Genomic DNA, 24707 nt, shown 5'->3' with positions numbered 1-24707 from the left:
TTACATATAGCGAAATCAGTATTTTCATCAACAATTCAGGCATTTACATCCAAAAAAGTGGAACTGCTCTTACGGGGCTCTTTAACAACGCATATTTCATTATAGGCGATTTTTTTCTCTTCGTTTCTGTAAGCAAGTAAATTCTGAAGGAACATTTATGATAAGGTCTAGTTCTGATGATGGGATGAGGTCCAACTCCTCCAATCTTGATGGCTTCCAGATGGATTTCTCAGATCTAGACCTGGAAACGTACCCAAAGCGCAATAAAGTTTAGTGACGTGACAGTTTGGCCAGATAGGAATGAGTCTTGCAGAATGATGCACGACTAATCAGCAAACACTTCCAACTTCAAAAAGTATTTAAAAAAACATCTTTTCACCACTTTTTGATATGTAACAAATTTAACACATATCATTAAAGAATAAGGATCAAAATCAAATGGCGTTCTAAAAGTTTTAATTATGTGTCGAAAGATGGCAGTAAATTTGCAGTGGCTACAAAGTTTTCTTTGACAATCCACTTCTATTTCAAATTCTCTTCGTTACAGAGTATCACTGTACCTATTATTAAGTGTGCCTATAATATTTGAAGAGCTTCCTCGATTTCCTCTAGGGTCCTGTCATTGGATCCTGACCTGATAATGAGGCATCAACTGTGAAATATTCTCTTTGAAATAATAAGTATCGGCCTAACCATTTTTGAGAAGTCGGAGATGCCTACATAAGAAAAAATCGAACTAATTGAGAACAGACTATTTCTACATTTATTTTTAAGTTGGTTAAGATACATATTTATCGGTGCAACTCTAAAGTTTCGTGCGGAGTGAGTAATGGAGTATTTTCTCAGGATTTAAATGGCACTTACGGGGTAGACTGTAGGTACGAGTAGATACGTGCCGCAGCGATCGCTGCGCCCGTCGTTTGCTTAATGCATTTATGCAAACTAGTGCAAGTATCTCGCTTGCTCTCGACTACTTGTTGGCCTTTTTAGATGTTTTCCTTTTCAACGATGTTAATGATTGTTACTTTTTGTTTACTTTCCTATAGAATGTTCACAAAGAATTAGCTAGTAGGTACATGTTTATTTTTGTTCGCTGGAAACGAGGAACACAATATGCTATTAATATTGCATTCGTCGCCATAATTACTTGCAACGTGACAAATAGCAAAACAGGTAACTCTTTATTGTCTTAAGGAGATTTGGTACAAAAGAAAAATTAGACTATCATATAGAGTGGCAAAGTACATACGTATCAATCCTCGCAACAAAAATCATCTATGCGCTCACATAAATAATAACATTTTTATCGTGTACCGTAAAACTACCCAACTATAGTCCAATACTGCAACTATGGTCCACAAGTTCAAAAGAAAATTAAATATCTATACAAATGTTCCTTTTGGTTTACTCCTAGTTTTACCTTCCATTTATAAACATACTTTGCCTTAGAACTACAAAAATAAAGTAAAATACACACGTGAACGAGAAAAATTGAGTTTATTTGTGGACCATAGTTGGGAGCTTTGGACTATAGTTGGGTGGTTTTACGGTACCTATTTATTTGTAATAGTTACTCGTAATTACGCACCCGCCTCTTTTCTCGATTAACTCTGGAACTTCTGTATTAGCGTTTGTCGCCTATAACTATGTAATTACCTACATTTCTCTAAGTTTGTGTGAGGTATATAGCATACTATAAGTACATATTTAACAGCTTGCAAAAAAAAAACACAAAATACCAGTGAACTCGTTTGAAACACTAAGTAGGTGTTAAGGTACATGTTCTATTACCTAGAATATCAGATAAGGTGGAATTAGCTTTAAAAGGTTGTAAAAATACAGAAGCGGCATAATTGGGTGCGCCAAAGTTCATATAAAATTGCAAACTCGATTATTGAAACTCCGAAAATGTTTCTAATACAATTTTACATTCTAATGATCATTACACGTATTTATTTTAAACAATAATGATTGCAACTTCGAATTTATTATATTCATAATGTCATTCTTCATAAATATCTCTATTGCTAAAATTGATGCATATATTATTGTTCGACATATCGATTTAAAGTAATACAATTGGAAATTCGATTATTGAATCTCCGAAAATGTTTTTCATATAATTTTACATACTAATGATCATTATTAATTTTAATTTTAAACAAAAATGATTGGAAAATCCTGTCACAAAGGTGGGTTAGGTTAGGTTAGAATTGCGACCCTCGCAGAACCGTAATCCTGCTAGAAAGGTGGGTTAGGTTAGGTTAGAACTGCGACCCTCGCAGAACCGAAATCCTGCCAGAAAGGTGGGTTAGGTTAGGTAAGAACTGCGACCCTCGCAGAACTGAAATCCTGCCAGAAAGGTGGGTTAGGTTAGAACTGCGACCCTCGCAGAACCGAAATCCTGCCAGAAAGAAGGGCGATATGCTAGTCCTCGTTTTGGGGTTACTGGGGTTATAAAATAATAATATAACATTACATTGCTTATCAAAAACATCGATAAATCCATTAATATGTATTTTGGCGATAAACACATACTTAAAGATTCACACTTCTCGATCACAGTGGAAAATAATTTATGCATATAAGTAGTTATACAAAGTAAGTTTATGATTATTTAGTTTATATAAAACATCGTTATGAGTCATGATGAAGAGTTGGAAATGACAATATTAAAAATAATTTTCGGCCAACATACCGTTATGAGTAATGTTGTTAGTAGTAAAAATAAATGGATATTAATAATTATAAGCAAAAAAATTATGACAAATGATCATTCTGATCACAAATCGTTATTATAAACAATAATATGACAACTAATTTTATGTGAGCCAATATGGACCCGGCATAATTATTAGTCTGCAATATTTTGTAATTGAACATAGACATGTTCAACTAAGATCAATATTACTATCACGTGTATGCCCCATTATTCATAATACTTAGACGACGCAAAATAAAAAGTTACGTTTGTCAACACTTAAGGTGACAGTCCATTTCTGACCGCAGCTGCACTACTGCTCCGACATTACTGCAGCGGCCTGAATACGTCAGTGTTAAGGTGACAGTCCATTTCTGACCGCAGCTGCACTACTGCTCCGACATTACTGCAGCGGCCTGATCGTGTCGGTGTTATTGTCAATTTCCATAGTAAAATCAATGACGGTACCGACTGCACGTAATATGGTAATTTTAACGTATTTCCGACCGCAGCTGCACTACTGCTCCGACATTACTGCAGCGGCCTGAATACGTCAGTGTTATTGTCAAATTCCATAGTAAAATGATGACAAGACCGACTGCACGTAGCATGGTGATTTTTAGTGTTTCGTGTACATACGACCGCAACTGCAAACCGCACGTCAAATCTTTACAGAAATGTCTTTGGTCACAGATATTAGTAGCTCTAAGCAAAGAGGTATAACCACTACAATATAAGGAGTTTATTACACCCGCGGATAAACAACCCCGATAGTTTCTGTGTTTCGCGGTAGTTCCTCTGTATCTTGGCGTTGCTCTTATTGTTTTTGTTTAATGTTTCCTGATAAATTCATTTTGCCTACCTTGAAAATCTTAATTTGAAAATCGTATATTTGGCTCTCTATCGTTCTTGCCCTTTCGAGCTTATAGCTGTTCTCGGAAAACTACGAAAAAAGGAAAGAACTGTTTATTTAATGAATTTATCAGGTAACTAATAATAGTGAAAAAACTGGAAAACTAGTTCGCCTTTGACAACAACACTCGCTTCGCTTTGCGTTTTGAGTGTTATTAATGATGAGTGTTTTTTTCCTGTTTTGTGTTCATTTTTGTACAATAAAAAGTTTTACTACTACTACTACTAAATTACAGGACGCACTTATGTGTTAGAATAAGATCGATGTAGGTATGCTAACCATTATCGTACAATCATGTACACATAGCATAAAAATGTGACAACATAATATTTCTATGATGATTCTAATACTGAACGGAGTGGTCGTATGCAATTTCCTCACTCTTTCCTCTTTCTCTCTTTTTCCAAATTTTGACTGAGAAAATGTTTTGAATGAAATAGCTTACTCTGTATCCTCTATATTTGTGTTAGGATACTACGAAACCACAGTAGATTACATTTTTTAGTGGCAACAATGGTCGCGCACTGTGCGGCTTAAGAGGAATTTCCTCCCGCGGGCGCTCCGGCTTTAGTATGAGCTCCCTGCCGAGGTTTTTCTGAAGGTCTACAGTAGGGGTTCTTGAAAAAAGAAGTGTACAGGTGTTTAAAGGGTCGGCAACGCGCATGTATCACTTCTGGAGTTGGAGGCGTGCTTAGGAGTTTCAGTGACGCTTATATTTAACAGGATTAATTACTGAATTCTCGCTGACAGTACCGTGGCACAGTGAATTTGGCGTGATAAAATGTGAAAGTGTCGTAATATCATATTATATACACCGTGGGTTGGTAAAATCCGACAGATCTTAACCACGCATTCCTGAGGATCAAAAAATGTTTAGTAAAATTCGGAAAAAAAATGTTCTGTTTTTTTTTTTAGCCGATTTAAAAGCCATTTTCTGCACACAGCACGTTATTTCTTTCTACATCTTGGCGAAAAAAAAAACATTACAACGAAGATGTAAAGTTTTCTTAATTCATCTATAGATCAAAATTGCGAGTGTTCTTTTTAGTTGAGTAATGTTTGTCAGAAGGTATGACTAAACCAAGTCACATAAAGGCAGCGCCGCAGCGAAAAAGGCGTTTTTCACATAGTTATAGCAGAAACAAATTTTCGCAAGAATTGCCATTATCTCTGAAAGAAGACCGATTACAGAAAATTTGTATGATATTTTAGCCTCTAAATGCGATTAAGAATACAACTTTAAAACTATCAGGTTTTACCAGCCCACGGTGTATAATATCGTGACACTTTCTCACCCGAATTTATTTTATCACACCATCACGAGGAAAATATTTATTATTCCAATTAATTTATTAAATATTCTTTCTATCAGCCCCTTGGCTAACGTAAATAGCTTTCTTCATAAAGGATTTCTTGTCTCGCCCATCAAGTTTTATATGGTCTAGTCATACACTGTATCTGCCACGACCACGAGTGCCGTCACCCATGGACACCTGCAACACAAGAGCGATTATAAGATTTAAATTTGTGCTTTAGTTTGAAATAGGAAACTGGACAATATTAAGTGTAAATTGCGTAATTATAGCTCTTACAAATCAATTTATTCGTTTATTCTTTACTTTTAGGTAACTAATGAAAGATTGGTTTAATATGAAAACTCAGAAAGATAAATCTGTAATATTTTGCTAACACTGAACGACTGCATTGGAGAATTTATTTTGTCGCATCGCCATCTCCGAAGCCCACGAATCCCTTTGCAAAAATAAAGTAAACCCGGGATAAAAGAGCCTACCTAGCTTTTTGAGGGGACGTTTATCGCAGACTTCTACATCCAGGCGGTACTAGGCCACTAAAAACGTGCAGACACCACCGGCTGGATTTGGCTGCATCACGTGATGCAAGTGGATCAAGTGCGCATACCGTATCCATCACGAGCAACATGAGTCCCGCTCTCGTCGGGTTGCTGTGTGCAGTGGTCACGCATTTAGTCAAGAGGATGGGGAAGATAATTTCAAAATGTTAACTTACCTTAAGTGAAGAAATATTTCTCCTCTGCATTCATTTAATTTGAGTAATTTGGTTGTATTTCTTCAATTTGAAGTTAAATTGTTATTCATTTAATCGGCAAACAAACGATCACCAACAATATCTGGTTTTTTAATAATATTGCGTAGCTGCCTTCGACTGAATGTGACTTTTGTAGAAAGGCAAACTGTTTTTCGTTTTCGTGTACCATGTAGCATTATCGTCACTTACTTCTTCTTGTAAAAAATACAAATAAGTAAATTAGTAATTTTATTTATACGTCTGACAGTGACATTATTCATTGACTTTGGCAATCAACTGACGAACGCTGCCGCGACTGCACGCCGCAAACAGCAGCAGTCGGCCGCTGCAGTAATATCGCACCAGTAATGTCGCAACGGTAGTGCAGCTGCAGTTGGAAATGGACTGTCACCTTTACTTTCAAGGTTGGGCCATTATTACCAATACATTTTTTGTTGGTTTTTACAAGCATGGTATGGTATGGCGGATATAGCGTTTCGAGATTTGATCATATGTTCCGTTACTCTGGTAGCAGATTTTTTCAACGATACGCAATTGATTTCAATAGCCTACTTACGCAAATATGTTTCATTGTTGAGTACCTGCCGTGGTCCAACATATCCACAATTTTCACTGTTCTCTCGGCAATTTTCCGCGCGGCTGGGCGCGCGCGGCGTCTGCCGCGGCCGACGCGCTCACCCGAACGCCAGGAAGACCCTCGCCGTTTCTCCAATTACATCACACGTCACGCGTGTCCTAATTTGAATAAACAACCAGATAATTTCACAGACAACCGCCTCGCTTTTCAAAACCTCAAATCGGATTTCGCGGTCGACTCTGCCACCTAAACCTCCGCCCGAGATTGCTCTCATAAAACATACATGATTATGTTCAGCACAATCCATTTCATGCTCGTACCCTCTTTAGCACCGACGATGGAGCGGTCATTTCCTATTCAGGTTTTGATCAATCTTTCGACAGATTGGAAACACCCGGATTACAGAATTAGATTGGGTTCTCATTCGCACATTGAGCACGTACTGTCGCGAGGGTCGGGTGTTGCCTTACAAATAAGGCCAGTGCTTCGAACGGTGCGGTGTCCATCCGCTCCGACGCTGTTATGCACGGTACATATATAATTTAATACTTGATAAATACATATAAGGTACTTATATGTCGTTTTTGTTGGTGCAATTATACCTTTACCTTTTCAATCACGCTATTTTTTTACGAAAAAACCTTAACGGGTAACTTCTATTCGTATAACGGTAATGTTTGAATTGACGGAAAGTTCAACATTACATAAAGTACTTACACTTTGTTGTATTTTCAAATGAAGACAGGCGCAGATTGTGGATGTTCGGTGGTGCATATCAATTAACTAAAAGTTAATTTGCCAATGTTAATCTATATGACCAGTATTTATATTAATTAAACCACTGGGATTAATCAAAAACCCCTGTTGTTACAGTAAAAAAAACGTTTAAGTAGTAGCCATATTTACGCACTCGCAAATATACTATATTTGGCTATGCGCTAGCGTGCGTACAACCAATACGTTTTTTAAGTCACCTCAATACGTCTATAGCAGTTTAAGTTCATTTCAGAAAAAGCTCGCCTATTAAATATGCAACATGGCTTTCTGTTTGTTACAATCATAAGTGTATGTTTGAATAAATTACTAGGAAAATTTTACTGAATTCATATCTACCTATACGAGTAACACCCCGGAAGAACATGAATGGGTCCCTTTGGGAAAACTTCACATACTCGTATTTCTTTGAGAAGCGAACGCCCATATTGTGGTGGAGTGACTAATGATTAGCTTTGCTGTCACACGGGTACCTTAATCGATGCATGAGAGGATCGTAAGCAGTCGTCAGCATTGTTTTGCCACCTCGCCACTATACTACCAGAGGGCCTATAGGCCCAGGCAAGTGACAATCGTTAGTAGAGACTGCCAATCGAAAGTGAAATAACATATGGAAATAATCACGTGAGTTTCCGTTGCACCTGTCATCCCGATACATTCTTTCTATTTATTCAGCGTTTCTCGATGTACAGTCAGCATCAAAAGTAGCGGATGAAACAACGCTTCAAAAGTATCTACCATTCTGTAACAGCTTAACAAAAAGTGATGATTATATGTAGAACAATTTAGACTCTAAAAGATATACTTTTGGATTTTAAATTTAGAGATTTATCTACATTTAGAAATTTTATCCGGAATATCAGATACATTTGGCGCGTTGTTTCATCCGCTACTTTTGATGCTGACTGTACAATTATCATATCATCTTAGCTAGGCCCCCGTTCCTAAGGAGAAGGTACCCCAGATCGGATGAGAAGTCGCAGGACTAGACCTAGAATGCAGTAGGTGGCGATCTCAATACATCGACATCATTCGCAGTGATACAGTCAGCATCAAAAGTAACGGATCATACTACGAGTCAAAGGTATTAATAACTTAACAAAAAGAGATATATCTCTATATGTAGAATACATATATTGTGACAGATACTTTTGACCGCGAACTGTGGAGATATATCTGTATTTGGAAGAGTATTCCAGGGTGGCAGATATTACTTTTGGCTCGTTTTGGCTATTATTGATGCTGACTGTACAAACGCTTGGGAGCCGTACAGAAGGATAAGAAGAACATCAACTCATAACAAGAACAAGTAGGTAGGATTAGAACTACGTCCTCCGCAAAAGCGAACTGCTCCCAAAAAGATAACTTGGCGCAAATTACTTGAGAATTTTACTTATTATAAGGAAATAGTACATTACGATACAAGTGCGAAAAATAGGAAATACGAAACGAGTGGCGATAAATTAAAACACGACCGAAGGGAGTGTTTTAAATCGACACGAGTTGCGAATTACCTATTCGCACATGTATCGTACAACGTTTTACAGTACATATGGCCCTTTAAATGTTCTACACAGTAACATAATATGCTACTTCTCGCACTAGTGCTATAAAGTAGCCCCATATGTACTGTAAATTATGTTTTAGGGAAGTGTTGGCGTACCTAATACCGATAGGTAATTACTTAAATTTAGTTAAGCATTGAAAAAATATTTATGAGTTATTTTTGTAAATAAAAAAATCTCCACCCGCAGTCGCTATTATATCGAACACAATCCGATACCTACATTATCAACTGATTTTTGTAGCGTGGTCACTTTAATTTTTAACTATTAAATAAATAATTATTCGTCACCTCAACGCCTCGTAAAAGCAAACCAGCATCAACGCCTCTAGCAAGGATTAATGCTAAAATACTCGTTGTTATATTTTACGAAAAAAAAGGCATAATGTATAGTTGGTATTCTAATAATATCAAAATTCATGCGTCTTTCAGTTTGACTATTTTTGCCTACAAAATAAAATTGAATTATTTGTTAAAGAAATGAGTTCGCAGATAATTAGATGCATATTTGGGAACATTGGCCGCGCCGCCATGGCGCCTCGCCTCTACTGTCCGCTAATAATACATTTTGTTTAATTTGTCCGTGGATGCACAACAAATGTGAGATTATCTGCTGTCTCAGCGGAGTGTTCCGCTTTCATTTTTCCGCTTAATAGGTTTTTATTAAAAGTATTATGTATCCAAGAAAAATGAACATATGTAGGTACACCTAACAAGTATATGTGTATGTACAGTCAGCATCAAAAGTAGCGGATCAAATAACGTTTCATAAGTATCTATACCATTCTGTAACAGCTTACCAAAAAGTGATGTCTTTAATATAGAATAACTAAGACTGTAAAAGATATACTTGTGAGCGAGAATTTTAACAATTTATTTATATTTGGAAAATTTATCCGGAATATTAGATACTTTTGGCGCGTTGTTTCATCCGCTACTTTTAATGCTGACTGTACTCGTAGTTTATGAGAGAAACTGATACTTGCTAACGGTCATAATAGCTTCATATTTCACACACTACTAAAAAAAGGTTAAAAAGATTTAACATAATTTTTAAGAGTTAAGGCAGGATTTTATATTAAAATTCACTTTAAAAAATACCTTTAAAGTACAACACAACTAATCGCAAAATTCATTTAACATGCGTCAACGTTCCAATTAACAAAGTTCGTGAAAATATGATGCAATTAATAATTTGAACAACTAAAAATGTTAGAGTTGGAGGTGTAAAGTTCAGGCGGTGTGTGAGCGCTACTGAAACTTTTTGCTCGCAAAGAGTCGTTGCAACTGTCGGCCGTTTGCTCCGGCGTCAATCACCCACACCGGCCGCGGCTCTATAATAAATTCACTACAATGGGGTTTAAAACAGTGATTTCATATCAGAACTTTCTGCGAAATCATTGCAAGCGGTTATCCTGCAAATATTATGAATGAGACGGTTTGGATGTTTATAGTGAACTTTTTTTATTACAAGTTTTATTTACCTTGCCCTGTAAGTTAATGTGGGTCAAATCTTGAAAGCTAAATTTGTACAACGTTTTGCAGTACATATGGCTCTTTAAAGTTTATAATAATTTACGTATAAAAGCTAAAAATATTAAAATTGATTCTAAAAATGCGCAATTTTATTTATGCCGAAAACTAAAAAAATAGTGGCCCAAAAATATACTATGTTCTAAATTTCATTAAAATGTAGTGTAGTTTTCAAGTAAAATAGCTGTGGCGTACGTACAGACGGATATGTTCTGTTTTTGCTGTTTTGTCTTTATAAAGGCTACGGAACCCTAAAAACTATAGCTACGTGTGAAGAGTAACAGAGAGTGTGAGAGCTGTATGTACATTTTCGATGTAATGCATGCGAGAATAGATCTCCTTGTAATATATGTGTCACAGTAAGATGGTCGCGTAGGTATTATACATAGTACAAACCTACCGTAACATAGTAGGTAGGTATATACTTCGGATACAACTATGATACGTTGAGTCAATAGTAATAATATCATATTAGGGATAATACCTAATGAGTTCACGCGGAAAAAGTCACGGACAGTTGCACGTGCATAATAAAAGTGTAAAAGTAGTAAATAGTAAGTAGGATGCCTCGGTGTCGGCGGTCGGGCCCGGCCGTACGTAGCGCACAACAATACAGCGGGCCGGTGCGACGGCGCGAGGAGTCTCCCGAGATCAAAGCCCGGCGACGCGGTGCCGCGCCGCGCTTTGTTTACGCCAGCGCCGGCGAACCATCGACTAATCAACCGACTGATTAATTTAATTAAACATTACGAGAAAGTTCTGTTTATTTTACGTTTCCTCGGGCCCACATGCGAGTTCAAAGGAATGGGCCGGGAATATAAACAGGACTGTATTGTTGAGATGACTACTACGCGAGTCGTACACGCGTGTGTCGCGACACCCTCTCCTCTACGCTCGCGTGCACCGCCGCCACTCCGCTCCGTTCGCGCCGTGCGACGATGCGCTGCCCACGCTACGTCTTCACATTTACAGGCATATACGTATCTAGTATCATTTACGTATTTACAACACAATAATTCTGAGACTTTATTGGCGACGGATGCGCTTACAATGTTTTTATTGACTCATTGTTGTGACTTGCCCTGAGCCCCTGATATTTTATAATATGTATACTAGTATTAAGGTATTTATCTATGGGCCACTAATTGCCTGAATATTAAAAAATATCATTTCATTTATTGCTGGACAAATATGTCAGCGGGTTATGATAATGGCCTTTTAAGCACTTAGTTCTCTTAATATAAAATAACTCGGCATGTATGTCTTAAAACGTAAACGTTCACTCTATGAAAATCTGATTCCCCAATAAATGAATTTTAAAATAGAGCGTTATAGCGTCAAAAACACATAAAGGTCCTTAACCCTCATTAACTGGACGAAAGCGAAAGCGCGCGAAAAAGAACGAGTTTAATGCGGGAAAGCCAGTTCCCGACGCCAAAGTGAAGCTTTCTCGTTTTGTTTTTTAATTAGTTGCCGCTTAACTTTTGCACTTTTGTGTTGCTCACTTTTTACCCTATTATTGTTTATTTTTAATGTTTTATCATTATATGTTTTTAAATAATAGTGTGTGTTAAATTGTTATAACACAGGGATACCAGAGCCTATCTTTTCAAACATTTTCTAGATGTACTTTACGACTGCGAGTAACGTTTTAACAAGTGTGAATATATGAATACCTATATACATACAGAACGAGGGCCCCTCACGATCATGTTGAAAAACAGAAGATATTATAAATTACCTCCACATCTCATTAGGCGCGTGATGGATCTGGAATTCTGGATGAAATACCGAGACGGCGCAGTTCGTTTGCTAAGGAAAATACGAGGACGATTTAAACATAACAGGGAGCGAACGGGGCGTTCTCGCGAACAATATGGAAACACAACACAATAGACAGTGAGTCGTTCGTACGCGTGCTACTAATGTTCTAAATTAATTATAAACATGCGCGGGCGGAACATTTGACGGTTCGCGTCGTGCGGCCGATTAGTAATTGTGTTACGTTCAATTTGAGGTATTAGGCATGCCCGCCTGGCCTCGCTGAGTTGCCTCGAGCTAACTGCAGACGCAGCGTCGCTTCGAGCCCTCCCAGCCTCGAGGTACGAGTACCTGCAGCTCCCGAAGAACTGCCTTCAACTCCTTGCAGCCCTCATTATACATCGAGTTTCCGCCCTCAAATTTCAGTTATGTATAAGGCGAGATATTATCTGAACGATATGTTCCCAATGCGTACCTAAACCCGTATTTTGGTTGTATTAAATACCACTGTACTCCAATTCCCTGTGTCGATACCGGAAAGCTAAACGTTTATTAAGCTGACACATTTTTAATTGTCAAAACAAACACTGGCCTAAGTTTGTATTGAATAATTCAGCCAATTCACCTTCTCAGGGCGAAGTTATAATCGGGCGGGCCGACGCGTCGGGCGGGGGCGGGGGTGGAGCGAACCGGGGTGAAAATTAACATGTTTGTCTTGCTTACATCGTCGCTAACACCGAAACTGCGCCCAAGTCAAATAAATTCCGAGTCGTTTTGCATAAGTACGCGTTACTAATGTTTGACTTAAATATTGTCCCGTGTCGGCGGCTGCGCCGGCAATTAACATCTCGGTACCTCCTCGCAGCCTTCTGCCCTGCTCACTCGAGTTTTACTTAAATACGCCGACGGTGGTATACAAGCTTGCCGCTCTAATCATGATAAGCGGACACCGTAGCCTTTAGATGGTTTCAGATATCTGACATGCGCTTTGCCGACCCTCTTTATGTATCTATATATGTATAACAGTACAACATCGGGACCGCTAACCTTTCTTGCTGTTGCCATAAAGGAGAATACAACACTAAATTCCTATAGAACCCTTAAGAAGTGCTATAATTTTATGGTTGTTTTCTGAAACATACATTGATAACATAGATGTTCGTGTTTTTTCTCAAACACACCTCCATATATTACATATTACTCGCTGGTCACTAAGTCTGTACGGCCTGATGAAACTTTAACCTCTTAATTTTTACTGACTTGTTTTAGTTACATAACAACACTGTTTTGTATTAAATACACTATAGTAGCAACCAAATAATGTTCCTACCATACAAATATAATACCTGGCCTAATCTATATACAAGTACACGTTTTAATTTATCGGTGTACCTAGAAAATAATTTGACATACCATAATTACCTACTAATAAAATACACTAGAGCTATATTTTTCGAGTAAAACTATATGGTCTTATTTCAAATAAGACGTCTTTTTTGTATCCAAATTATTTAATAACATGTCCGACGAGTAAACCATAGTGTATTACAGTATGAATAGCGGAAAATTATACCTGTCCCCATAAACAATGAATTTAGTGACGTTTTAAAATATACATGTTTCCATTTCTTAATAGCTATAACGTATTACTGTCGTATCGTCACTGGATTTTAATTCATTTGCAGATACATATACATATATAATTATACTTATTATACGCTGAAGTTGTATTTATTTGCAAAAAATCAAAAATAAAGTATTACCTGAATATACCTATAAATTAAACAAATGAAATCTAAGAAACCTGAATACATAAGACACATCCCCGTGCAACACCCGGTGCAAAGGTATCCATCACACTTGCTGTGGTATGTGTGTGTCTCAATGGACTGCCTTTGCACTAGGAGTGGCCCGGAGCGCTAGTCAAGGCGATAGTGGTAGTTTCCGGCACCAGTGTCAAACCGACAGGCCTGGCGGTTCTAGCGTGGAGGGCCTGTTTGCCGACACTAATGCCCTACGAATGATGATAATGAGCGTGGTGCCGGGGGAACCTACGACACCTCGGCAACAGTTTCATGCGTGATAACAGTTGCTCTACCTACACCATGGTTGCATGCTCAAAATGCAGATGCTCAAATTAAGTTGACAGACATTGCAGCCCAAACAAAGAGCAACGGCCACCCGCAGCGAGTCGTTGTCGAGTAGGGTGTCAACAGTTGGAGATGGGAGAGCGCGTAACCAAGCACCACTTATAGGTCTCGAAGCTGCATTTAGTACCTATGGCTCTATCTGTCCCAACTGCATTCATTATCAGCGAGTTGAAAATCAGGTTGTCTCCCACGGCGTCCTAACACCCTTGGAGGGACGGCTTTTTGGATACGGTCGCACCCTGGTCGAAAGCCACCGCCACAGGCTGACATCAGAGGCAGGGTATACTAGTATAAAATTTTTGAGACAAATTTCAAAACCTTAGCCGCCGACGCTAAGAAGACCGGAAGACTCACGTCCCGAGCGGCTTAGGCCTAGGCCACCGTTCCGAATAGGTAAGGATATCAAATCCCATTGATATGAGTTAAGAGATAATTTCAGCAAACTTCACGCCACCGACTCGTTTGATGCACGGTCGAGATTCGTAAATACACGTATGGAAAATCTAGACACGCGGTAGCGTGTCCAGCCAAGTTCAAAAAAAAGGAACTGGTGACGCAACCGTATGTAATATTACACGAACCATTTCGAGCTACTTTTGACCCCTTCACAACTTGAAACCTATTTAACCTACATACATGAAACTTGGCACATTTATTAAAGCTTCTTAGCTTGTCTAAAATACAAAATTGCATAAACGTAGATCAAACAGTTATTGATAAATTAACGTTTAAAAACCGTAATTTTTGTGACTGACTGTCTTCCAGATTACCTAGAAACTTGAAATTTGGCATTAAGGTAGACTTTTAAGTGTATATAGAGGAAGAAATCTGAAAACTGAATATTATTCATAATTAGGTGAAAAACAATCATATATTGATAATTATTAGATTTATTTAGACTTATAGATCAAAAACCTAACGACTAAGACAAATATAATAGCCTATACGTTAAAACAAGCCAAGTGAAATCCTTTAATAATTTCAGGATTTCCTACACAGCACAAAACTTTGCACCCATATAGATCTCAATTCTTTTATCGGCGAGTCAACAACGGCACATATTCTTAATATTGAACTTGGCTCTCATTTCACATTTATGTTTTTGCTGGGATATTTCTTACTGAACCATCATTAATTCACCTTCCTCGCGTTGTCCCGGCATTATGCCACGGCTCATGGGAGCCTGGGGTCCGCTTGACAACTAATCCCAAAATTTGGCGTAGGTACTAGTTTTTACGAAAGCGACTGCCTTCTGACCTTCCAACCCAGAGGGTAAACTAGGCCTTGTTGGGATTAGTCCAGTTTCCTCACGATGTTTTCCTTCACCGAAAAGCAACTGGTAAATAAATATCAAATGATATTTCTTACCTATGTAAGTTCCAAAAAACTCATTGGTACGAGCCGAGGTTTGAACCCGCGACCTCGGGATTACAAGTCGCAAGCTCTTACCGCTAGGCCACCAACGCTTCTGAACTGAACCATCGTTAATTATCGGTACAAGTACATTAATAGCTTTAACAAACTACTGGTATCACAAAACTATAAATAAGAAAAAGACAATAAAGAACAAAAGAAATGGAGCGGAAACCGTCTAATACCAATTTAAATACCGATCTAACAACAAAAGCAAATCCGTTGGACTATGAACAATAGGCAAAATGTGTAATAGAGAGGCAAAGTGGCTATCGACCCTTCAGACGCTGTAAACATATAAAATGAAGGCAGTTATTGTTCTTCAGAAACAATAAGAGTAACATTTTTCCACAATTGACTGAAGCCATTTCAAGTGAAAGCTCTATGGAAAAAATAACGACCAGTGGATACCACATCGACGCACGTTTAAACAATCAAACGGAGAACAAAAAGACAGTAATGTGGAAATGGATAATGCAGAAGCGGCGTGGATGGGGAGCGCGCGCGGACACGAGCGGAGAGGGCGGCGGGACGGAGTCTTATTGCGAGCTCATGCCTGAAACTCCTTTGTACCTCACATATTTACACCATATTTTCGCACGAAAACAAATTACCTACCTATAACAATAACTACAATGTAACTTTAACATTCATAAAAAGTTTGATGTAAAGTATGTTAGTTTGACGACGGTTTGGCCTAGTGGGTAGTGACCCTGCCTACGAAGCTGATGGTCCCGGGTTCAAATCCTGGTAAGGGCATTTATTCGTGTGATGAGCATGGATATTTTGTTCCTGAGTCATGGGTGTTTTCTATGTATTTAAGTATTTATAAATATTTATATATTATATATATCGTGGTCTAAGTACCCTCAACACAAGCCTTATTGAGCTTACTGTGGGACTTATTCAATTTGTGTAATAATGTCGCATAATATTATTTATTTATTTATTATTAGTTCAGTAGGTATGTCGTTTTAAAATTAGTTTTATTGTATGGGCCGCACGGCTATGTTCTTGTGACTTAAAAAAAATTGCACATAAGCCTAATTGAGGCATACGGGTTGATGTCAAAATGATATAATTATAAATTATATAATTTAGTTAGTATTCGCGCGTGAATTACGCTCGTATTTGGTTGTACATGTTGACGTGAGCGAACCGCATAAGCGAATGATAAAAAGACATCACTTTGACATCAAAATGTAAGTTTGATTTAGCCTCCTGGTACCGCGTTGGTTTTCCCGCTTACGCTCGCACCGTGCCGGCGGCCTGCGGGCGGAGAGGATGTGTGATTAGTTTTATCCTTCACCCCTTAGCGCCGCGCCCCGGCCCGCCGGCGCAGTCTTCGCCTCACAGTACAAATAAAACGCGCAACTCTTCTAATAAATTATTTTACTTTCGCAAGTTTTTGTATTTAAACTATTTTGTAAATATGTGTATTTTTTACCCGACTGCGTCAGAAGGAGGGTAATGTTTTTCGAGCGTAAGTTTGTCCATTTCTTGGGACGCCCTATACAGCCCTAACGGCTGGACGGTTTTTAACATTGTTCGGTGTTAAATTCGTCGTCGTCTAACGACATAGACTATATAAATTTAGAAAATGTTTGTTTCTTATTACCATAGCAATATGGGTATCAAATTAAAGCTAGCGAAAAAACCATTTCAAAAAATATGTAGCGGTGGGGTTTTTTTGATTTTATATTTCATATCTGCACATTTGAAGTAATTGGCAGCGTCGTTTTTATGGTTCCGTAGTCAACTAGGAAGGCCATGACCGTATTGTCCGTCTGTCTGTCCGTCCACGGCTTTACTCGGTGGTTGTTAGTGCTAAAAAGCTGCAATTCGGTATGGGTATATAAATCAATCACCAACAACTTATGAACAATAAGTAAAAAAAAAAATATGAAAATAATCGTGAAAGTAAAGCTTAGTAAGAACTTTCAAAGAAAACTATACCGAACATGATCGGTTAAGTCGTGTTTGAGTTATCGCAAAAAGTCTTCCCTTCTTAGTACAAACAAAGACGTACAAAGCGCCGCGAAGATACTCCCTTTTGCCGACTGTACATGATGCTTACTAATAGCCCACAATACACGTACGCAAAGGTAATTTGCAACTCGTGTCGATTTAAATGTTATCGCCACTCGTTGCAAATTTCCTATTTTTCGTACTTGTATCGTAATGTACTATTTCAACACACTTGCTCAAAACGGCCTTTTTATTCCACCGATTTTTGGCTCATAATCCTAGATATTAAACACGCGTGCTTTTACAGTATATTATAACACTCGTGCTTTTTCATTATATTATCTGACTGGGTTAAGAAGGTAACTGATTGCTAATGATATGTATGGAAACGGAGCCTTCTTAAATTAGTCGAGTAGATATTACAATTACAACGTGGACTGGTGGCGGGAGCCGGCCGGGCGCGGGAGCCGGCCGGCCCGGCGGCGGGCCGAGGGGCGGCAGGCAGTATGACAGATACAAGACTGCATACTAACCGATTTAACAATTAAAATTTTATTAATATGAAAGTTTCTTTTTTGCTCGCAAGTTTGTTAAAAAACGTCGTATGAAACGCGTGTGCTATGGTCATTACACACATCGGCTTTCTTATTCCACGCTCGCTTGCAGCTCGCGCGTACAATATCGCCTCGTGTGTAATGACCAACTTAGCACACTTGTATCACAATGTACTATTACAGCACATATGGCGCTACTTTACCGCACTAGTGCGATAATTAGCACATTACGTAACTATGTCGAAAATCTATATACATATACATAATATCTGGGAGACCGAGCTTTGCTCGGAAAACATATTGAAACTCAAAAATGCGCGTTTTCCCAGAGATAAGATCTAGCTAGATCGATTTATCGCCCCCGAAAACCCCCATACAACAAAATCGTTACAGCCGTTTCCGAGATCCCCAAAAAAATATATATATATATATACAAGAATTGCTCGTTTAAAGGTATAAGATTGGTCAGTTTATAATACCTAGATTTCAAGTAGTATGTATTTACTTGCTTGTACAGAAGGTATTAAATATCGGCACGAGCTTATTGTCCCTACATTAAGGTAGTGTACATATATTTGGCACTTTCTCGTTGTCTATATTTAATACAGTAAAATATTTTCAACTGACTGCCCTAAAAGCAGCTTACACACAGATTGATGCGCGTACATCATACATGACGTTGACGTGCGCACAGTATAGATACTTACTCAAACGATTTCCGTAGTGTGCCATGTCCGCCCGGTGACTAAGGGTTCTTCTTCTTCGTCTTCTTTTCCTTTTCCCACTTTAGGTGGGGTCGGCTCTCCTAATTAATTTACGCCAGGCACTTCTGTCCTGGATTGTCTTTATATCTAGCTAGCTTGGCATGCTTTATTGTTCGGGTCATGTTTGTCCACCAGGTGCCGGGCGGGCGCCCTCTACCGCGTTTTATTTCAGGCAATTCCAGCGCCTTACGAACCACATTGTCATCACCGGTGACTAAGGGTTACAGCACGATTATTCTTACGGCCCGGTGAACATGAAGATTATTTATTAGAAAATCAAATCGTAAATAAATAGGACAAATCGGCATGGGTATACGTCGCCTTAATTAAGTTTGTTTTCACCACACCAGTCGTAAAGGCTCCTTTATTCTTCAAAATCTGCTGAAAAGTTGCATTTATCCACAAAGTAATGTGATGCAAATCTTGAGTTGTTTCTTCGTGTTGGCTCATAAATTAGACTTTTAAGTGATGATTTAGGATAATTAATTTTTTTAGCGATCATTTGGATTTGCTTTGTAATGGTATTTAGTTAAAATTTTCCTCGCGTTGGTGCGGTGAAAATTTTTGTATTTCGCGCGGTGGCAGTTTGTTTAACCCTTGTGCTCTTAAACCCTCGCAACGCTCAAGATTCTCGTTTCCGAACCACAGCTTAGTTTTGGCATCTTTCGCTTGCTCGGTTATCAATATTAGCACAAGGGGTTAAATTAAACAACAACTTTTCCCAATTGTAAACAAATAACTATTATTAATTTATTTATTACATAAAGTCATTAAATAAAATAATTAGACTATAGGCCGGGCAACATTAAGTTGAAGTTATTGCGCACATATCCGCGTAATTGCGGTCCGATGCGGAAGTTTATTGCGCTTCATGCGCAGGATAGTTTCGATTAGAGGCCGCGGCGCGGAATAAGATAAATAATGACCGAATGGCCGCGGATTGCACTCATTTACCACGAGGAAGTTACCCGCCGTGCACTTTAACACTTGCCTCTCCATTCCGCGTAATGCCGCCACAGGTGGACTCCGGCCGCATTACCGAGCCCCGCAACCTCCTTCTTCATAAAAGAGACCACATGCAGGTACTTAACCGTTGATTCGCAATCAACGGTCATGTTGTTTTCCAGCCGCTCTTCTATTTGTGACTGATTCCAAACTGAAAAGCTGAAAGGACCGAAATTAACCTTCAATTATCCACAGACTTTCTAAAAATCCTATAGTTAATTAGTTTACTTGCTGTCAATAGAGTACGCCCGCGTACACACAAACAATGCTCCACTTTAAATTAAATCGAACGCATTGCCGTATCTGGAAGACGAGATTATTGAACCCATTAAGGAATTGGTAATTGTCGGTCAGTCTTCACTGCGGTGATGGAATAGTCATTTACGAATATTATTTTATTATTTAGTTTGCATAAGGCCGGCGCCAGTCGACTCCCCTAGCCTCCCCTTTATTAATATCCTAAGCGCCTACTAACTGATACCCCTGCCCCGCGTACTAATATCCACACGAAACGGAGCAGTAACTGCACGGGGCATTATAAATTGGTTCTTTTAAACTATACTGAATTTGTTTTGTATGACTTAATAGCGGACAAGGTCCATTGCTCCATTTGCTCCTTATAGAATGAAACTATCGATGTAATGATCCAAGTACTATTAATATGCAGCTCGAACTCTTTTACGATTACACTTGCAGGAATTTTGTTTCTATAATAAATTCATTCAATACCAATTGTTTTTATAAGTGTTTGATTTTTTATATTATGAACTTAAATGACAAGTTAATATCAACGTATACCACGCTACGTTTACGCCTGTAAAATCTGCATAAAGTCAATCAAATGTAGCTTAAATGAAAAATCAATTCAAAGCTATCTAGAGTTACGAACTGCTGCTAAACAGGAGTGCATTCTTTGACACATACGCTGCCACGCTTTTAGGATAATGGAAAAGTGACTCGAGTGACCTTTGAAGTGACGCTCTGCAGAGCCGTACAGGACTTCCGGCTAAACCCGAACTAAAACTACTTATATTTTTATTTATTATGCTGATGGCATACGTTGTTTATTAGGCAATTTATTCAATGCGCGAAGACTAAAGTTTAGGTCTGAAACGATATGCGACTTACAATGAGAACTTAAAATCGAATAGTTGATGTAAACCTTAGGTAGATACTTATGTTTACTGGGTACTTTGGCTAACCATTGTTATTATTATACCACTTGTCAAAAATCTGAGTCTAAGTAGACACTAGACTGCTCCATCCTTAATTGTATGAAGTAGTTATTAGCACTGTACGAAGATATCTTAAGTCGATAGTTCAGTAACCCGTCGCGGTGGTGTTTGGAAACAATTAATTTTACACACCCTAGTGTAATGAGTAGCGGCGTATTGTTTCAGTTTATATTGACGCAGGCGAGTGTACCTAATATTATCGGCAAGGCGGTCGCGAGCTCGCGCCGTGCGTAATAAATCTATTTTATCGTACTCGAACAATAAATTTTATTTCGGGATCTTTAATTCTTTGTTATTGAATTGGATTTTAGTGTTTTATTCGGGTAAACAAACAATTCATCGCAGCGCTCCGACCGGTACTTAGTGCACGTGCGCGTTTCGTAAACATGAGAGACTAATGACGCGCCCGGCGTCGCCCGCCCAACTTAATAAAACATTTTATCTTCAGTTCGGACTGTATTATAACAGCTATTTTACTACCGTCCTTTGTCTGCGTTCACAATTAAAACTTCGATAAAGTTTAGTTGTAACGCGGAGCACAAAGAAATGCCGCTCTTTGCTCTAACAATTACTGCGAGCAAAGGTAAATAAACGCGCGCGCAGCATTCGGCGGGAATACAGTAGCTATCGATAAAATACGCAATCGTAAACTTCCTCTATACGACGAGGAGATGTAAATTAACTATCCAATTGTTCTTTTTCATCTGACCAGTATACATACGTAATCAATGAGCGATTTAAACAGTATTTCCCATTGCCTGTAAGTTAGTATTCAATAAGAAGTAAAAAAATATGTGAGATATTATGCATAAAACTTTCTTTCATAGCTTTCATATCAGGACACGGAAAATTCAACTCCAAACTTAAACCAACAGTTAAAAAAAATTGATTAGACAGTATGGACGTTCCCGATTGATTGTATCTATGTTAAGTACCTCCACAAATTCTACACTACAATGTTGCTGCGTCGTTACCCACGAAACTGGTTGTTAACCAATGCTGAGACACTATAAAAATATTAAAGTATTTACACAACAACCTGTCACTCGTCAAACAAATGGAATTATCGAAAATGTGACCACAGTGACATCGCCGCGCGCCGCCAGATGTCGTTGAAACGGAATTTTTTGTCGTGCCCGCGCCAAAATGACAAACGGACATATTTAAAAATGCCTGCGGTTTTTGTCTGCATTGGATTTCTGTATTTTCAAATCCAACTAGCCTCGAATTTCAGTGACATTAATAGACATTTAATAAATGTTTAAAAAAATCTATTGAATTTTTAACAAAGGTAATGCCATGTGCGATATAAACAGCGTGCGTTGCGAGAACGTGCAAATAAATACGACCTAGAATAAATAATCATCTAAATTTCAATATCTAAGTAAGTGCATGTTCGAGAAAGTTTGTTATGGTAGCTGCCAGCTGGCATCGCAGTAGGTAGTATAATAAGTATGTGAAGTTAATCGAACGTCAATTCGAGAATAAAATGTATTGACCTAACTTCAAACTCAAAAATCAGGAGGATTTAATATAATAGTTGAATATGTAACTTAAAAACAATAAAGATTATAAACAATATTTTATTCACCAAATGAAAGTAATGGGCATATTTCCACAGTAATAAAAAGAATTCCAAATGTAAAACTCGCAAAAAATCGTCTTCCGTTTAGACGACGCAGAATAAAACGTCTACCACTTGGTGGCGTTGCTCTTTGCATCAAAAATGGATTTTTTCCTGAGCGGCATTGAATCAACAAATTTTCTACCTTCTTCACGGGTTTCACGATGTGCCTGGCCTAGTGGACTTCAGCCACGCCATTCTTGTCTTTGCAGAATGTTCGCTTCAAATGCACTGTCTTGTTGAGAAGTAAATGCATTTCTATGTTCTAACCTCGGTATATACGACACCAAACTCTCTTTCAAGATGCTTTTGTATTTCCATCTATAAATTGCAGACAGCCCACACCTGTGCCGACATGCAGCCTCAAATCATTATAGATGGCAGAATCTTCATCTTAAGACTATAAAATGCATTCTTTTTCAAGAATGAGTTCACGTCGTTTATCACCAACTGCGGCTTCAAATTTTGATACATCACTCCATATACGTTTTTGCAACTGATCGGCAGTCCAGTTTCTGTTTCTGATTGAATCTAATGTTAGTTTGTTTGTTTGCTTTTAGATAGATAGATAATCAGTTTGTTTGTCAGAAAATACAAATAATAAAATGACAAAAAAACGGATAATACAAGATCAAAAAAGGAACATAGACTTTTACAAGATTGAAGTACTTAGAAAGAAAAAAAAACATTGAAATACTGTTCTATACTTACTGGGTACTGGGACAATCGTCAGCCTACACACGTCATATACAAGGCGATATTATTGAGACATACAAAATCTTGTCTGGACACTACTATGTTCCAAATATTAAAGACCATAGACATATCAAGCCGAATGTAAGGTTGAGAGGACACTCTAAAAAACTAATCAAACCTATGTATATGTGCTAGCAACCCTAGGAAACACTTCTTGCCAAATTGTGTGGTAAATGTGTGGAACTCTACCACAAACTGTTGTTAGTGCACCGTCGTTGAACTCTTTCAAACATAGACTAGATACACATTTTAGAACTTTAAAAAGTGCAAAATAAAGACAAGTGCTGCGATATACATGCATCAGCTCCAAGAACTGCTAGTGTATCAAATAAAATAATAATAATAATAGTCAACCTGGGTTTAAATACCAGTCTTTGAAATAAGTATCGTACTTTAAAGTGTGACTAGACGACCTAATATGCGTTAGGGCTCGTAATAGCTAATGGGTTCACAATAATCCTAATTCCTCATAATTTTGGCATTTATAACATTAATTTATATTTCTATTGTTATATTTAAACTATATAAGAGCACTGATCTCATCGCCATAGCAATAAGTAATAGATATTGTTTTTTGTCCGCAGGCTAAGTTACTGGAGAGCTCGCACGCATGGCTGGGGGCGTCCACGTCATCTATCGCAGGTCAGTTAATATCCTTAGTAACTCTATGGCTGTAGTACCTACAACTAATGCAAATATTACCTTATTAGCACTTGAGATTTTGAGCTGTGTGTGTAAGATTTACTTATCTTTTATTTTTGATCCGTTAACGATAGACCATTGATTACTGAATACATATGTGGTGAACAATCCTTTTTCATCGTATTTTCTCGGAAACGTTCGTATTTGTCATGCTACTTCAGTCAACCTCACTACTTTTTGTACTGAGACTGACTGAAATACCATACCATACACGTTCGAGCGTTTTCGTGAAAATACGCTGGTAAAGGATTATTCACTGTAAGTACTGAAATATTTCCAACTGGGCAAAACGGTCATTACGGTCTATACGGTCACTATACGAGAGTTTCATCCACCTTATATATATCATGATTTCATGGTAACCATACTTCCAAAGAATAAACATGTATGTTTGCGAATATTTTGTAACATTTTCAATGGATTCTTACGGTTGTTAAGTATTTTCTTATAAGTTCGTAAGCCAGTAGAATAGCCGAAAGTGATCGAATAATGACCGTAATCTATTACGCGGATTGAGCTTTTTTATAACTTTCATAAGCAGCATTTCCGTGTGAATAATTTGTTCGCTTTCCCTATAACTATAAACCGTACCAAGAACGATGGCATACATAGCACACTTCGTATTCAAACACGATAAGTGTAGTAC

General features: G+C 38.1%; 1 protein-coding gene across 2 annotated transcripts in view; it reads left to right on the top strand.

The window, feature by feature from the left end:
• The window catches only part of LOC133527281 (protein bric-a-brac 1-like), a 266258-nt gene that overhangs the window by 221475 nt on the left and 20076 nt on the right, over positions 1 to 24707 (top strand). For both annotated transcript variants that reach the window (XM_061864246.1, XM_061864235.1), the window contains exon 2: positions 23944 to 24001. In XM_061864246.1, the coding sequence (XP_061720230.1) occupies positions 23944 to 24001 (58 nt within the window). The remainder of the gene's footprint in view (positions 1 to 23943; positions 24002 to 24707) is intronic.

The sequence above is a fragment of the Cydia pomonella genome, chromosome 1 (assembly GCF_033807575.1).
Source record: "Cydia pomonella isolate Wapato2018A chromosome 1, ilCydPomo1, whole genome shotgun sequence".
NCBI classification, from domain to species: Eukaryota; Metazoa; Arthropoda; class Insecta; order Lepidoptera; family Tortricidae; genus Cydia; species Cydia pomonella.
Note: the sequence above shows the minus strand (reverse complement) of the source record. Positions and strands in the feature narration are given on the sequence as shown.